The 16791-nt window shown below is 39.0% G+C and overlaps 1 protein-coding gene across 3 annotated transcripts; it reads right to left on the bottom strand.

Moving 5' to 3' along the window:
* Positions 1-9265: 9265 nt before the first annotated feature.
* On the bottom strand, positions 9266-13451 carry LOC114824344 (glutamate dehydrogenase 2-like). Of its 3 annotated transcripts, XM_029100971.2 has the most exons (9): positions 13142-13451; positions 12903-13016; positions 10838-11059; positions 10649-10723; positions 10422-10538; positions 10075-10325; positions 9865-9940; positions 9691-9777; positions 9266-9606 (listed from the first exon to the last, which is right to left on the bottom strand). In XM_029100971.2, exons 1-9 carry the CDS (start codon positions 13247-13249, stop codon positions 9421-9423), a joined length of 1236 nt encoding a protein of 411 aa, XP_028956804.2. In that variant the 5' UTR covers positions 13250-13451; the 3' UTR covers positions 9266-9420. The 3 variants fall into 3 exon arrangements, with proteins under 3 accessions (XP_028956804.2, XP_070676552.1, XP_070676551.1); XM_070820451.1 differs by lacking the exon at positions 9691-9777 and having other exon boundaries at positions 9266-9690; positions 9800-9940; positions 13142-13424; XM_070820450.1 differs by lacking the exons at positions 12903-13016; positions 13142-13451 and adding an exon at positions 11929-12079.
* Between the last annotated feature and the right edge of the window lie 3340 nt (positions 13452-16791).

Here is a 16791-nt window from a genome sequence, read left to right as displayed (position 1 = left end):
TCTGGCTGGTGATTAGCTAGGACTCGGAATGAATTGAAAGCTTTTTCACCACCAAGTCTTTTGTCATTCGAAGGCCTGCTAGTGGGGCTTCGTACTCTGCTTCGTTGTTAAATGCTTTGAAGCTTAAAGTGATCGCTTGCTTGAGCATTGAAACATCTGGGGTGGCAAGAACCACGGCTGCTCACGAGCCTTCGTAGTTGGATGCGCCATCGACATGCAAACGCCAGAAATCTCCACTGAGGAAACAGGCGTGGCTAAAGTGTGCTTGGCTGCCTTTGTGGCGTCGTTAGGCCGAGTTGTTGCGTTCGTCAAAAAACTTGCATCTGCCAGGGTTTACGCCTTTATCGTCGCTGGTTTGGATTCGGTGGAATAGGGCGTCATGATGATGATTGCTTGCGTTTAAAGGTAAAACTTAAGCTTTTGGGTTACAACAATTATCGCCAAAGTTAGCTTTTGAATTTTTAATAGCATCAAGGAGAGCTTTTGAACTGTAGAATACAGGTAGTCGGGCCCCTAGCTCTTCTTGCATGATGGTAGAGCTTATTGCTACTTTAGATACCGTCAGACATGCGAATAAGTCCTCCGCTGCTTCTAGGGAGGTGATGTCGGGTACTTCTTCAAGTCTTTGAATATGCATTGGCGAGCCTCATCCCAAAGTGCATGCTTCTCTGCCAAAGCAAAAGAGTCTGCCAGAGTTAGATCTTCTTTCATGATCAATTTTCCGAATAGCGGGTGGTTTGCTGGAAGTCATTTTTGGAAGGCTGCTCTAGCTATCGAGTCATTGCATCCGACTATTTTTGCCTTCTCTACTTTGAACCTCCTCACATAGCCGCGAAGCGACTCCTTTGGGTTCTTCTTGACGTCGAACAAATGGTCAGACTTCTTTTTGATCGAGCGATGGGATGAATATTCTTTGGTGAAAACCAAAGAAAGTTCGTAGAAATTTCAGATGGATTGTGGTGGCAGGGTGTAGAACCAATCTTGCGCCTCGCCTTGTAGAGTGGTGGCGAATACCTTGCACATGAGATCATCGTTGTTTCGATAAAGGATAATTGCGCTTCGGTAGCGTTTTAAGTGCCTCTCTGGTCTTCATCCCCTTTGAAAGATGTGAAATGTGGCATGCTGAACTCGCGTGGAGGCTCTGCCTGCTTGATCTCGTCCGTGAAGGGTGACCTGCTTATGTTGGTCATGTTCCGTCGAAGTGCCTCGTCGGTGACCTCGTTGCGTTGGAAATCATGCAATCGCTTGGTCAAGAGTCTCTCTACTTCTTCCTAAATTTGCCTTTATTAGGGTAGCTAAGCTCTCGGCTGCCCCCAGCCATGACTTGCTGGTCTAGGCTGCTCTTCCAGGTGTTTGGCTCGTCTATGCCCGGATGCAGTGCATGTGGTGCGTTCCTAGCAGGCGAGCGAGTTCTTCGCAGGCTGCTGGTTGAACTTGAGCTAGATTAAGTGACTACTTCTCTCCGTCCGTCGTGCCGCCTACTCTGATGTGAGGTGGAGGATGCTCCTTGTGGGCTTAGCTACGAATTGACACTTTGCCTGGAAGGTTGCTCATGTTGACTATCAGAGTATGACCCCAACCGTGAATGTATGCTCATCTGTGGGCCTAGTCGAGAGTGCATGCTCCTCCGCGCGCTAAGACGGGAATGTACACTTCCTAAACGTTTGGCTCGTGGCTGGTCGAGTGGCCGCTTGCTGGGACGCTGCTGGAAAGGTCCGTCTGCCCTTGTCCTACTTCGGGATACCTCGTCCGGGGCACGTTGGATCCCGATGCATTGCAAAAGTTGATTCACCAAGGCTGTCTGTTATGCAAGGGCGCTCGTCACCTCTATGACTTGTCGAGACAAGTGTTGTTCGCCATTTAGATTGGAAGAGCTTGGAAGGAATGCGCCTCCTTGGGCAGTGGAAGGGTGGTAGACTCCGGGCGTGAGATTTGAGTTGGGAAATGTCAAATCTGTAAAAAAAATGTGGTGAGAACGCCCCCGGCTCGATGGTAGGTCCGGATGGTTGAGATAGTCTTAGGCCGACTTGGGCTGCTTAGAAAGCCACGGGAGCAGGCTGGGCCTTGAGAGTAGGCTGCTCGACTGGAGCTGGCTGGGCCACGGGAGTGGGTTGCTTGTCGGGAGCAGGCTGGGTCACGAGAGCAGGCTGTTCGGCAGGAGCAGGTTGGGTAACGGGAGTGGGCTGCTTGACGGAAGCAGGCTGAGCCAAGGGAGTGGGCTGCTCGACGGAAGCAGGCTGGACCACGGGAGTGGGCTGCTCATCGGGAGCAGGCTGGGTCACGAGAGCAGGCTGCTTGGCAGGAGCAGGCTGGGCCACGAGAGTGAGCTGCTCGACGGAAGCAGGCTGGGCCACGGGAGTGGGCTGCTCGACGGAAGCAGGCTAGACCACGGGAGTGGGCTGCTCGTCGGGAGCAAGCTGGGTCATGAGAGCAGGCTGCTTGGCAGGAGCAGGCTGGGCCGCGAGAGTAGGTTGCTTGGTAGGAGCAGGCTGGGCAGCGATAGCAGGTTGCTTGGCGGGAGCAGGCTGCTTAGTATGTGATGCATGCGAATGCGAGGCTTGGGCTCGGGCCCGTGCAAACTTGGATGGCACGACTTGGATAATGGCCTTGGTGCCGTGAGCTTTGGATGGCACGGCACGAGCGGTGGTGAAGGCACCATGGACCTCGCCACGGGTGGCTACCGAGGTAGCCACCGTGGTGGTTCCCATGGTGGAAACTCGTGGTGGTGGTGCTGCTCCACTTGTTGTCGCATTTAGCCTCACGGATCTCCGCAATCCCATTTCTTGAACATTAGAATTTTCACTTGTGGAATTTTCTAAATTTCTAGCCATTATATTTTGCTTATACGTTTTATCAAAGAACCTTTGCAAGTAAAAAATTCTAATAATAAGAACGTATGAAAAATATTCAAATGGACTAGAAAATAAAGAAAAAACCTTTTTGTGCGAGAGTCTTCTACGAGTATGAATTTTAACTCTCAATGAAAGCACCAATTTGTGGATGCAAATTTTCTCCTCCTCGATCTTGGACGATTTTGCACCTACAAAACAACTAGCACCTTAGGTTAAGGCCAAAAGCCTCACGCGCCCACGATGAATGGGGGGGGCTTTGGCCGAAGAACCTCCGATGCCAAAGTTAGAATTTTAGAGAGAAATATTGTTTAGAGTATTTGAGATTTTTTGCAAGAAGTTTGGAATGAGTGTTTGGTAAAAATGGGTGACTATTTATAGGACTAGGTTGGTCCACTTTTCCAAGAAAGTGGCCGGCCACTTTGTATGTTTTTTGGTGAGTTTGTGATGTAATTAGCCAATTTATTGGCTTAATTAAATATGAGAAAAATAAATGGGAAGTTACCAAATTGAATGACTAGCTTTATTTGGGTAATAAGGTGGAGAAAATCAGAAAAGGTATGAAGCAAAGGGAGGTGGCCGGTTTTGTCTACTAATTTGGGTCACTTTATTGACAATTAGGGGATTAATTGAGTTGATCCCCTAATTAATCAATTATTTATGATTTTAAGGGATGATTTTAGGAGATATGGGAAGAATATATTATTTAGATAATTAATTAACTAAATAATATATTAGAGAAATTAAGTTTTGGAAATAATTACCTAAAATGAGATAGTTTGGAATTGGTTACCTCTTTTGGAGCATTTTTTAATTGATTGAGGATGATTACCCACTACTTGGGCGTAGGAAACCCGGTATGCCTCGAGGGTATTTTTGTTCTCTTTTGTCCAAAAGTCCACGTGTCGCCTAGTGAATATTTTTGGCTCCACAACTGGTGTCGCTTTTAAGCGACATAAAGTATCAGTGTAGGGCATAACGTCGGTTTGAACCGACGCAAACTTGTCCTATTTCGAGGCCGCTGATACGACTGTCGAGATTGTCAAGGACATGTCGGTTTTAACCGACACAAACTTGTCCTTATTTCAACGCCACACAAACTTGTCCTTTTTTAAAATAAAAAAAAAATTAAAGTCTGCGTCGGTTATGAGCGACATAGATTTTAGTTTTTTAAATATTTTGAAACCTGGTGTCGGTTGTAAGCGACATCTTGATGGTATTTATAATACCCCCCCCCCCCCCCGGCGGTGTTTTCTTCTTCCTCTCTTGCATTTTACTTATTCGTTCTTCCAATTTACAAACCCTCCCGTGTTCTCTCTCTTGCGCCTTTCTTATTTGTTCTTCCAACTTCATTTGTTCCTTCTTCCCAATAGTAAGTTTTTCTTGCATCTAATATTTTTATTTTCTCGTCTTATGTTATTTACAATTTATTTTTGTAGGAAATTTATTTGAGCTGGTTGAGTACCTAAAGAGTTGATCGACGTCGGAATTCTTCCATAATTCAAGTTTCTATCACTAAATTCTTTAATTTTTAAATTGTATAATACACAAGTTTATTTATTTAAAAATTCTAATTTAAGTACTTAGATAATTTTCTACTATTTTTATTAAATTAATAAATATTTAGTCGAATTAATTAATTTTGTCACTTGAATTGTTATGAGAAAATGGAAATGAATAATATTTATAAGCATTTATGTTAAACTAACATAAGAATATATTATGTTAAATTAATTTGTTTTGCACTTTAATTGTTATTTTAATTTGTTTTTGTTGTCATTTGGTTGTTATTTATTAGAATGGATTAGATGAGCATAATTTTGATAACTTTTTGTTGTTATTTTAATTTTTTTTACTATAATAGGTGTTGAAAATTAAAAGATTGCAATCGTGATAGAGTTTGAGGGTTGAAAGATAGAAATTGAAAATTCTAATAGTTATGCATACATGATAGGGATTGAAAGATTGTAGGCATCTTAGTGTTCACATAATATTTTGCACTCGTAAAGTGGTAAAGCATAGACAAGAGTTGGTTGACGATACCCCAAAATTTTGAAGCGTATACAGCTGGAATTAATTTATTTTTGGATCAAGCAGTTGCAAATGGTGTTGGTCCTGATAAGTTTAGATGTCCTTGCAAAAGATGTTGTAATCGATATACTTTTGTTAGAAACACTATTGTTGAACATCTCATATTGTATGATATGGATAAAGATTATAAAAACGCTTTGTGGCGACATCATAGCGAGCAAAACATTGGAGAACAAAATGTGGCAATTGGAGAAAAAGAAACAGGTGATGAGGTGATTGGCATGCATGATTTTCTTAATGATGTATTTGTCCAACCATTAACAGAAGAAGGTGTTGGGCCGTCTACTGAACCCCCTATTGGGGAAGGGTGTCCAGAAGAGGTGGAGACTTTTTTTAGGTTGCTTGAAGAGGTAGATCAAGATTTGTGGCCAGGTTGTAAGGAGTTTAAGAAATTGGAAGCAGTTGTAAGACTATATCAGATCAAGTGTTTAGCGGGAATGCCAAACAAGATCTTCACCACTTTACTGGAGTTAATTAAAAGAATGTTGCCTGAAGGGGATTGTTTGCCTGAATCCTGTTACAATGCATGTTGATGGATAATATTTTGGGTCAGTATGGTCTTGTCCTTGATGATACCCGTTAGCTGATGAATAATATTCCTCAGGGGAAGGTTTCATTTTGCAATCGGGAGGCCAATAATGTTGCACATCGCTTGGCAAGGTATAGCATGACTATAATCAATTGTTTGATGTGGTTTGAGGAACCACCGGATTTGATTTTAGATTCTCCATTTGAGAATAGTAATTCCATTTTGTAATCTGGTGTGAAATGCTCTTTTTCCTTTAGACCGGTTTAAATTCCCGGCACGGTTTTTATCGAGGCCCTTAACATGCACCTCAGTCTTAGCATTGTACGTATTCCTTCATTATTGATGAATATCATACTCTTCTTAAATAATTAACTCTAATATATCTTTAAATAAATAAAAATTGAAAAATAAAAGAAAATGCAAGACTTGGACATTCATCATTTCTTTCAAAGGAAAATTAATGAAAATGGCTTGAAAACTTTAAGTTTTAATTGTAAGGACAAAATAAAGGGTAAAGTAAATAGTACTAGGTTTAACTTCTTTAAAATGTGGTTTTTCGTTAAAGTGAGCAGTACCACAGGTTTTACGTTAAAACTCCCTTCTTTCAAACCACACATGTCCTTAAACTCATGACATCCCTTTCATAATATCTCTTCCTACTAACCCCAAATCTACCACCCCGATTTTTTCTAGATTCCCACCCTCTATTTTCACCGAATTCCATATCTATAGCCCAAATTAGAGACCTCGGATCTCAAACCGCTCTTCTTCCTTATGTTCTGTGAAAGCCGCTGACCTCACCCCAAGTCTCTTTCTCCTCCATCTAGCAAACACTTGTTCCTTCTTCCAACCTTTCTGTCGATTGTAGCCCAAATCTTTCCCAACCTCTTTCCGCCGCATACATCACACCCTAGCCACTATTATATTTATTATTATGAACATTTTTATTAAATAGTGGGTAGGGAAATAAGACAACGGGTGGTAATATTACCCCTCAGAAAATAGAAAGGCTTATTTACACTTCGTCCATGCATTGATTTGACCGCAAGTCTTTGATTCAGTGAAGCCGAAAATATCCATTTCGACCTTCAATTTGCAATCCTTTTACGAATCATACCCTCGCTTTTAAGTTTCAACCGTTAAGAAAGAAACCATTCACCGTTTCTACACGAATTTCCCGTATCAGTTGCATGCTTTGAAGAAAGAAACTGTTCACACTCCAACACTACCAGGTATATATATAGTTCTTGAAATTTCAAATGTGTTTGCTTATTGGGCAGGCGTTACTTTGGTTCTTTGAATTTCCTTTTTTGGTCGAATTTTTCTTTCTCCATCATTGTCTAATATTAGACTGCTTTCCAGGTTTTCTTGGGTTTTTAAAGGGAAAATTAAGAAAAACCCCTCCAAAAACTTGAAAACAGCAATAAAAGTCGAGGGCTTGAAGCAGAAACAACAAAAGAATCGAGGGCAATAAGTAGGATTTATGGCTAAACAGTTTTTATTTTTGGGAGCATACTGCTAAAAGCCCCATTTTTTATCATGAAAATTAGTTTCTTGGGTTGATAAAAGGTTGATATATATTTTGCTTTGTTGATTTTAGAAGTATGGAGGTTCTCCAAGCTTAGATATTTGGTTCGAAATGTTTGCAATTTTTTAATGGTTAATGAGTAGTTTCGATGGGATCTGAGTTTGGTTTTTTTAGTGCTTTTCTTCTTGTTGTACAAGCAATCTTGTGCATTGTGCGCTTTGTAGCTTTTATTGTTCGACCACAGCAAATGCGTGCATTTTTAATGATTACTCTTGTTTTGGGGTTTGGAGCATTTCATTCCATTGGGTTGGGAGTTGGAATGGGGATCATAGAGGCGGTTTAACATTTGGAATCATTGAAAATAACTGATTCGCTTAATAGTTGTCATTTTGAGGAAATTGCCCATGGAGTGCTCTTTCCAGACCAAGTTGCCCAAGTTCAACAGGGAGATAATCTCTGCTGTTCGTGATTTCCCCCCGGGGAGTGGACATTTTGCTCAGTTAAACTATTTGAGGCCTGCTCTGCTTACTTCTGTGAGTGTACCAACAGAAAGTCTGGCTAGTGGGGATAAAAATGGTGATGGGCATGCAGTCGAAAAAATGATGAGCTCAAGTGGTCAAGTGGATAAAACTGACTTGTCCAATAGCAAGGATGTGGGTACTGAGGGGACAATTGAATCAGTAACAGCCGTAGAACATGAAGTATCTGAATTCTCGAAGAATCTACATCAGTTAAACAACCTGAGACCTGTTGAAGAGGCAGCTTCTGTTGGTAATGCAGAGCATTTGATTACCCGGGATAATAATGGTGATGGAAAAGGGTTCGAAAATCTGACTGTTTCGACCGATCATGTGGATGAGACTGGCTTGAGGAACAGTAAGGCTGTTGGTACCATGGAGATAAATGAATCTGTGACTGCCTTAAATCGTGAAATACCTGATTTCCCGAAGAATCTGCATGAGCTAAACGATTTGAGACCTGTCAATGAGGCAGCTTCTGTTGGTACTGCTGAGAAGGTGGATCAGACTGTCCTGATGACTGGTATGGCTTCTGGTACTGTGGAGACAGATGATTTTTTAACTACTATACCGAATGAAATACATAGTTTGTTGAAGAGCCCAGGTCATCTTGGTGTGGCTACTCCAAGGGAAGATATAGAGACTGTTCTGTCCAATAGAAATCTTTGTTCGCCACCTGATGGGTCCATTTCTGTTTCTAATGGAAATGATCTTGAGATAACTGCAGCCAACGAATTTTCTCGAAAAGTAGTATCAGCTATTCGCAACTTCCCTCATCTCTGTGGACCAAAAGCTGCACTGAAGGTGAGGAATTTTGGTCAAGAAAGTTCACAACTTCCATCATCATCGAACTCAGTGAAGACTAATGTGAAACCAACAGGAGAGAAATGCTTAGATAAATCTTTTTCTCGTAAGCAATTGCATGAAGATTTTGAAAGTTTAGAACTTCCGTCACACAGGATGATTGTGCTGGGATTGATGGCTGGTTCTAATTGTCCATGGAGGAACGGAAAAAGGGTCTCCAAGCAGCAAGAACATGATGTGAAGCAAACATGAGAGGAATGCATAGATAAATCATATTCTCATAAACAATTGCATGAAGATTTTGAAAGTTCAGAAGCTACGTCGAATAGGAGAAATGTGCTGGGATTGATGGCTGCTTCAAATTGTCCATGGAGGAAGGGAAAAGGGGTCTCCAAGCAGCAAGCATATACCAGATGGTCGTATTAGTGACAAAAGCGAAAGAAACTTGATTTTAGATGTCACCTAGAAAGATCTAACTGCATTCAGTACAGATAAGGTGGATAAATTTCAGAATCATTCATCAACAAATCGCAGTTCAAGTTTGTATTGTGTTTGTGTTTCGGCTTAGAAGTTTAACCCTCATATTTTGGCAGCTGCCCTGTTTCCCAGAAAACTTGGAACAACGATTTATTCGAGAATGACGATTAATTTTGAACATATCATCATTATATACATGCTTTCTTTTTCTTTTTTGAGTTTATTGCAATTTTAACTTCGGAGTTGTACCGGAAAAGATTTTGGTGCCTTGAACGGCTGAGCCGTTGCATTCAACGCAAACACTGATTCACAAGGCACTCAAATTCTTAAACCTGAATTCAGTAAACCAGGGTTATAGGTGTTCCTGCTGCTAAGGCTAGTGACGGTAGCTGAAGCCCTGAGCTTATGGACACACTTCACATGTGAAGCTAATAAGAAAATGTGTTAAAAGCACAAAAGAATACTAATGTAAATGAACTAAAGTACTTTTATTTCTATCTTAGGTTGGTTTCTCCTGTTTGCTCGAGTATCCGGTTTTTCGATTCCCATTACATTGCCTGACTGATGTCAAGAAGAAGCATTTGATGGGCACAAAAGGAGAAAATTAAAACGAAAAGACTTCATTCATGCTTCCCAACCCCTCAAGAGTGTAGCACGTGCGACTCGGTTCACCCCGAGAGTGAAAGCTCCCATTCGCAAGCTGCAGTCATGAGTTTGACACAATGCCTTGATGTCAAGGAAGGCCTTGTGCATGTACTTTTTAAGCTCACAGTTAACCTTGTCTTCTTCCCACATAAATCCTTGAATATTCTGCAGACAATATACGGGAGGATTTCGAGCCATATTGATTTAGATAATAGGCATATACAACACACCGCAATAGATTCTTGTTACCTGAACCCATTCAAAGTAGCTCACTGTCACACCGCCAGCATTTGCATATATGTCAGGGAGAATAACAACTCCCTTATTGGACAAAATCTGCAGCAGAGGGGTTTTATACCTAAGTAGGAAATTTCAGCAACCCGTATGCTTATTAAGTTGAGAAAATGCAGTTGTCCTTGTTACCTCGTCTGCTTCTGGGTCAGTTGGATGATTTGCAGCTTCTATTATGAATTTTGCCTTCACATCAGCTGCATTTTCCCTTAAATATAAATTTGAATACATCACCATCAAACGGTAGGAAAGAAAAGGAAAACATATAACCAATTTTGACACAAAATTTCCGAGAAAGTCCGGTTATGATGTTCTCAATGAATAAAGAAGCAGAGTACATACTTGTTAATAACTCCTCCTAAGGCACATGGAATCAGAACATCACATTCATGAACAAGCAAATCATTTGGGTCCATAGCATCTCCACCTTGGAATTCCTTCAAACTTCCATTGCTATCTTTGTGCTTCAGAAGATCTGGGATATTGATTCCAGCAGGGTTTTTAATTGCACCTGTGATGTCACTAACAGCAATGACATGACCCCCTCTATCATGGATCAACTTGGCTGCCCACGAGCCCACATTTCCGAAACCCTAAAATGTATCAACAAAGTTAGAAGCAGACCACATATTCATGTCATCGCGCATATGGCCTTGGAAAATAAAATTTTATCATTATTTAGGACATACCTGTATAACAAACTTCATACCGGAAATTGACTTTCCGTATTCACCAAGTAAAGACTCGGTTGCAAAAACCACCCCAAGTCCAGTCGCAGACTCCCTTCCAAGTGAACCCCCAAGATCCTGAATTGGAAACACAACGAATATAAGAAATAAAATTCTTTAGAATCAAGATGATTTGATTCTATCCAGTGACCATAATTATAACCTGTCTGTGGATGTGCGGTACTTACAATCGGTTTTCCTGTCACAACAGCAGGTGAATGCCCATGAAACTTTGAGTACTCGTCAAGAATCCAAGCCATTGTCTGTCAATTTAAAGAATTAAGCATGTGTAGTTTACACCAAAGACAACAATATATTTATCATTTTCAACCAACAAGGACCGTACTCTCAATTTACTTTGAAAGGAAACAGGATACCTGGGAATTAGTTCCCATGTCAGGGGCAGGAACATCCCTGTGAATTCCAATGAGATCATGGATCTTCTGAGTAAAAACACGAGTTAAACGTTCTAACTCACTGACACTCAAGTCCCTCGGGTTGCAGCCAATCCCACCCTTAGCTCCACCATAAGGAATGTTTACTACAGCTGTCTTCCATGTCATTAGCTGGGCTAGAGCATTCACTTCATCTGGGTCAACCTTGCACAATTGAATATTTGCTACTTCAGTATTCGATGCATATTACGATAGCTTAAATGCATAAATTACAATAGGATTCACAGGTAGGACCGTAAGAGTAGTCTATACGTGAAACCCAATTAAGATTTATGTGAGGGAATTCTCATAAAACGTAATGCACGAGACCATCCTTAGATATTCGAGAAACCTCTCGTATTATTTAAAGAGAGAGGATCCTCGCTGGATCCTCTTTGTGAGGATCCCAGGGATCCTCCAAACACATCCGTTCATTGTACATCGTGCGGCCAGTTTTCGTCAAGTACTGTTTATATTCAATTTTAAATAAAAAATTTACAATGATTTCTGACCTCACGATGTATGATGAACGGATGTGATTTGAGGATCCCCGGGATCCTCACAAAGAGGATCTGGCGAGGATCCTCTCGCTTATTTAAAAACACAAGAATAAAGGAAACATGTAGTAAGGCATAGAACTGCTGCAGGACAAATGTAGTTCATTGAACGGTAATCTGTATGCATGAAGAATTAACTGTGCAGAAAAATCAATGGTAAATAATTCCACTATGTGTTTTAAGGTCAGTTGAATACTTTTCTGAAAATAAAACTGTTATTGTGCTAGACATTTGTGGGTTTGTGGTCATACATAGAAAACCATTAAACATATATGTTTCGAATTCTTATTGCAGTTACTGCTAACAGCAGCACCTTCTTTGTTTGGTGCCCAAGTAGAATTTTATTAACATCGATAGAAGTAGTACTTGTTAAGGACATTTTTACATCTAATCACTCCATTGACTCGCTAGCAATATTGAACATACCAGTTACAAGTACTATGAACAACATGGGTTGCTATAACAAGTGGAACTCACCATGGGGCACAGTCTAGGTAATATATCCCGCACTTGCTATCTCAATCCGGTTTCCCCTTCCAATTGTTGCATAGTCCTAAAAGGTTCTATAAATTTATGGTGTGGGCCAACTCAAAGGGAAACAGATAATCTACGGTTACACGATACAACGATAAGTGTGCTGAAAAAGAAAATACAGAACAGAAGAAACTTTACTTATCAACAAGATGACAACCAAAGACGTCCACAATGATCTCACAATCATGCGCAAATCACAATTGATGTTTGGGCTTTATATTATACAAACAATCAATGCTGTTTCATAAGGCGTTTATAACCAGTCAATCATTGGACATAAAAACAATGCTACGTAACACAATTGTTGTTTCTCAAGCAGTTTAAAGACATTTTCCTGAAATAGAAACCAATAGTAGTTTGGAGAACATACTATTTGCTCGTTAGAAAAAGATCAATTTTGGCAAAAACCAATCAAACACAGACAGAAGTAGCATTACCCATGTATCTCCCCTTCACAGGTTTTCTAATTAATGAAGAAAGAATCTGACCTCATTTCTAAGAAAACCCTCTTTGTTAAATCAAATGTCTTGAAGCAAACAGATATACTCACCATAAACAGAAACACGGGTTTGGCAGACGAACTGTGAAATTGAGGCAAACTATGACAGTGGAACCGCGAATCCAATTTACATTTTCCCCAATGATTGAGGGCATGTAGCCATCAAAGTTGAGTGAATTATAAATATAACCAAAAGATCAAAACCAGATGAATGAAAATAATCTGCAATAAAAACCATAAATTGGAATCCTAACATCAACAGATTAAGTCTCAGTGTCTCACCGACATAAACTCAACGACGAAATCTCTGAACATTTCGATTAGGCCAGAAACCAAAACCCCAAATCAACAAACTTGGAGGGATACGCATGGAAAATAACAACATTGACATAAAAAGAAAGAAGAAGGAAATATAAACCTCAGGATGGTAACGGATTCCCCCTTTCATTGGGCCACGGGCATTGTCATGCTGGATTCTGAATCCAACATAGGATACCAGAGTGCCATCATCTTTCGGAATAGTACACTCAACCTGCAAATCAAACACCATAAAAACCCACAAAAAAATAAAAAGCAAAAAATTATGAAAAAAATAAGGGGAAAAGGAAAAAAGAAAGAAGAATTTATGGAATGAGCAAGCAAATGGAAATTATTTACTTTGATTTCTCTGAAGGGAATCAAAAGGCTTTTCTCAAGCTTGGAATCCAGCCCAAGAATGCGAGCTGCATGTCGAAAGTTGCGGTTGGTGGCTGCAAGAGCATTCATGGCTGCCTCTCTCTGCCTCTGCTGAAATCAATGAAACAGTAAAACCCCACAACCTGAAAGCAAGCAAGGACTGAGGAACAACGGGACAAAGATGGTGAGATGGGTCAGTCAGATTCAGTCAAGAAAAAGTAGCTAGAAATTTATTGGAAAAGAAATGTAGGTGAAAAGTCTATCACTTTTTATGGAAATAAGTATATAAAAATAAATAAACGTTGTCCTTTTTTATTTGACTTATAGGGCCCTGACACTACAGTGCATGAGATGCATTGGTGTGACAGTGACAGCAAAGTTTCTTCAAAATTGACTACGGTTGTAGCGAGCATGTCTCGGTACCGCGTTTTAGAAGTATTTTTTTTTACTTCTTGGTAAAAGGTTTTAAGTGTAATTCTTTTCAAAAGTAAATTTAAATTACATTTTTACTAATCTTAATTTAAATAATATTATTTGCTAAAAAAATATATATATTTAAAATGAACACTTTGGATGCGGTCCTTAGCTATCAATATTATTTAATTGAAACCTTGTTAGTTTTTAGTTTTTGATTGAGGTCCCTGACATTAATGTAATAATGTAAGTTACTATATTTTTTAATTAAAAAATAAAAATTGAAATTTGTAATTGTTTATATTAATGAGATTTTAAATAAAACCCATAATTTATGGGATTAAAAATAATAAAATATAAATTATACTCTCTATTATATTGTGTGTGTGTGTATACATATATGTATGGGTACATTAACCAAAATTAACAAAAAAAGTTATTGTACCAAAACATGGATACATTCTCAAATCAACGAAAAAGAATGTACCCATATAAGTTTAAACATGGATTAAAAAATTTGAATGGATTTTATATTAAAAAAAGGGTACATTTTACATATAACAAATTTGAATGGATTTTATATATGAATGGGTACATTTAAGATTAAAACATTGAGAATCTTTTTATATATAAAAAAAACTAATAGGTACAAACTTAATTTAATTTAATTTTTTATTATTTTGGAAATGTTTGAATTGAAAATTAATTAGAAGTTTAATAGAGGTGTGAGTATTAAACCCTAAATTAATTACTAATTTTTATATTAAAAAATTATATAATAAACATGTAAATTCATTATCACATTAATGCTAGGGACTTGAATCAAAATTTGAGAACTAATAAGGTCTTAGTCAATGAACAGTAAAAACTAGGGATCGGATATTTAAGATACCGAATATTCCAGAGTGAGAAATTTTTTATGAACCTGAAAGGGTGGAAATCTATGACTATGGTGCTTAATTAAAACGAACTAGATTAGTAGACAAATAAATGGGAGTCAACAATGGGCAATGAGTGAGTGAATCCTTTTACTTTAATTAATCAAGATCAAGAAAGAATAAGAGGGTCTCCATTTTACAACCATAGGCTTATAAGAGCATCTAAATGGAGAAATGCAAATTTTGAGTTGTAAAACTCATATTTATGTCTCACGTTATATTTTCGTAAGATGTAAATATGAGTTCTACCCTAATAAGAAAGATATAAATTTGGAATATCATTTATTTTTCTCTCTTCGACTAGCCAAACCCACCTCCAAAAGATGTAAATGAAAAGGATGCAAATATACATTTTTATTTACATATTTTGGAGAAGTTAAATAATTTACATTCCACCATTAAATAATTTTCTAAATAATTTACGCATTATCATTATCAAATACAAATATATACATGAAGGTCATTTGCCAAGTCATAAAAACAATTTTTTTTTAATTTTATTACTCAAACAAAACCAAGTGAGCATTTGCAAGATGTTTAATTTACAAAATGACTTTCCTAGAGATCACATATGTTAGAAAGCTTTCTAGGAGTATGTTCATGGGTAGTGAAGGCATCAACAACCATGTTGGCGAGAAACTCGCCTACCATTGAGGGTTATTCCTGTTGTTTTTTCTCAATCAAACCCAAAGGTGCTCATTGCTCACCCAAACACACAACCCTCAAGAATATTGGCAGCCACCGCACACAACCCAAGACTGGATTTTGTACCCTCACACAAAACACAAAAAAGATTAGAAGTTTTAGATTTTGTTGGATCACCACGACAATCCTTGGTGTCTCAATATTGTTGATAATGAGATGATGGTCTTTTGGGACACACCAAATGTTGTGCTAGGATAGCACCAAACCTTATGGAACCAACTTTTGATAACCCAAAGGAAAAATATCTAATGGAATGCAAAAACAAAATATAAAAGACACCAAGATTTTAACGAGGTTCCTCAACAGCCAGTGTAACTGGAGTACGTCATCGGAGCAGTAGGAACTCACCCAATAATCCACTATCAACCAAATTGGAGTTTACAAAGTGTTGGCAAGCTCACAACCCAAAAACCCAATACACCCAATAGCTCTCACACACCACAAAAACAAATAGAGAAAGAAATATAATGAATAATTTCTTCTCTATATATATAACTCAAAACTATTACACCAACAACTACTTTTGTGGATGATTACTAACCAAATGAAGCAGCAGCTTCTTCTTCCTTTTGGGCTCTCTGCAACTCTCTCTGCTCTCGACAGCTCTCACTTCTCTTTGCAGCTCTAAACTAAAAATGAGCTCTCCTTCTCTTATTTCTTCTACCCGAAAAAAAAGCCAATAATTATGGTTTTGAAAAAACCACAAAAGAAGGAAACATAATCATGATGCCTCCTCATCATGATGTTCCCTCATCATTTTGTCCTTCATTCTTTTGTTTTGTTTATTAGCCGAAAGTGGATGCCAAGTTGACCACTAATTTGGCGACTATCCAACAATCTCCACCTTGGCCAAATTCCGAAAACACCATAATAAGCCAACCAACACAAAAATCACTCCCAATCACTAGCTAAAGAGCAACTCATGCCAAGCCAAATGCTCCAAAAACTCCTATTGCTCAACGCCTTCTTTATATAGGCAAAATGTGAGCCAAGTTCAAACAATGAACAAACTTGGCTACACTAACAACCTTAGTCAACATATCAGCGAGGTTGTCTTTAGTTGGAATCTTCTAGAATTATTTCCCCTTCATCAACAATTTCATGAACAAAGTGATAACGCACATCTATGTGCTTGGTCCTCGCATGATGAACCTGATACTTAGCCAAATAAATGGCACTCTGACCATCACAATGTACCTCCACCTGCTTCTGATCAACCCCCAAATCTCTAATCAGCCCATGTATCCAAATGGCCTCCTTTATAGCTTCAGCAAACTGCCATATATTCAGCCTCTGTAGTAGACAAGGCAACAGACGACTGCAAAATGGACCTCCAACAAACTGGCCATTTAGCCATAGTAAACATATAGCCTGTAGTAGACTTCCTTCCATCCATATCACCTGCATAATCTGAATCAACATAACCAACTGCAAAATGACCAATAACAGAGTCATCTCTCAAAGCATAAACCAACATCTCGAGTACCATGGAGATACCTCAATATCCACTTAGCTGTTTGCCAATGCTCTTTACCTGGATTATGCATATATCGACTCACCATGCCAACTGCATGA

Source organism: Malus domestica, chromosome 04, assembly GCF_042453785.1.
Source record: "Malus domestica chromosome 04, GDT2T_hap1".
In the NCBI taxonomy this organism is placed as follows: domain Eukaryota; kingdom Viridiplantae; phylum Streptophyta; class Magnoliopsida; order Rosales; family Rosaceae; genus Malus; species Malus domestica.
The sequence above is the reverse complement of the archived record's forward strand: the minus strand, read 5'-3'. Positions and strand labels throughout refer to the sequence as shown.

Coding starts and splice junctions, on each gene's coding strand:
- LOC114824344 (XM_029100971.2), bottom strand. CDS start 13,249: ATGAATGCTCTTGCAGCCACCAACCGCAACTTTCGACATGCAGCTCGC. Junction 10,724..10,837: donor ACATGGGAACTAATTCCCAG/GTATCCTGTTTC, acceptor TTAAATTGACAG/ACAATGGCTTGGATTCTTGA. Junction 9,941..10,074: donor TTAGGAGGAGTTATTAACAA/GTATGTACTCTG, acceptor TTTATATTTAAG/GGAAAATGCAGCTGATGTGA.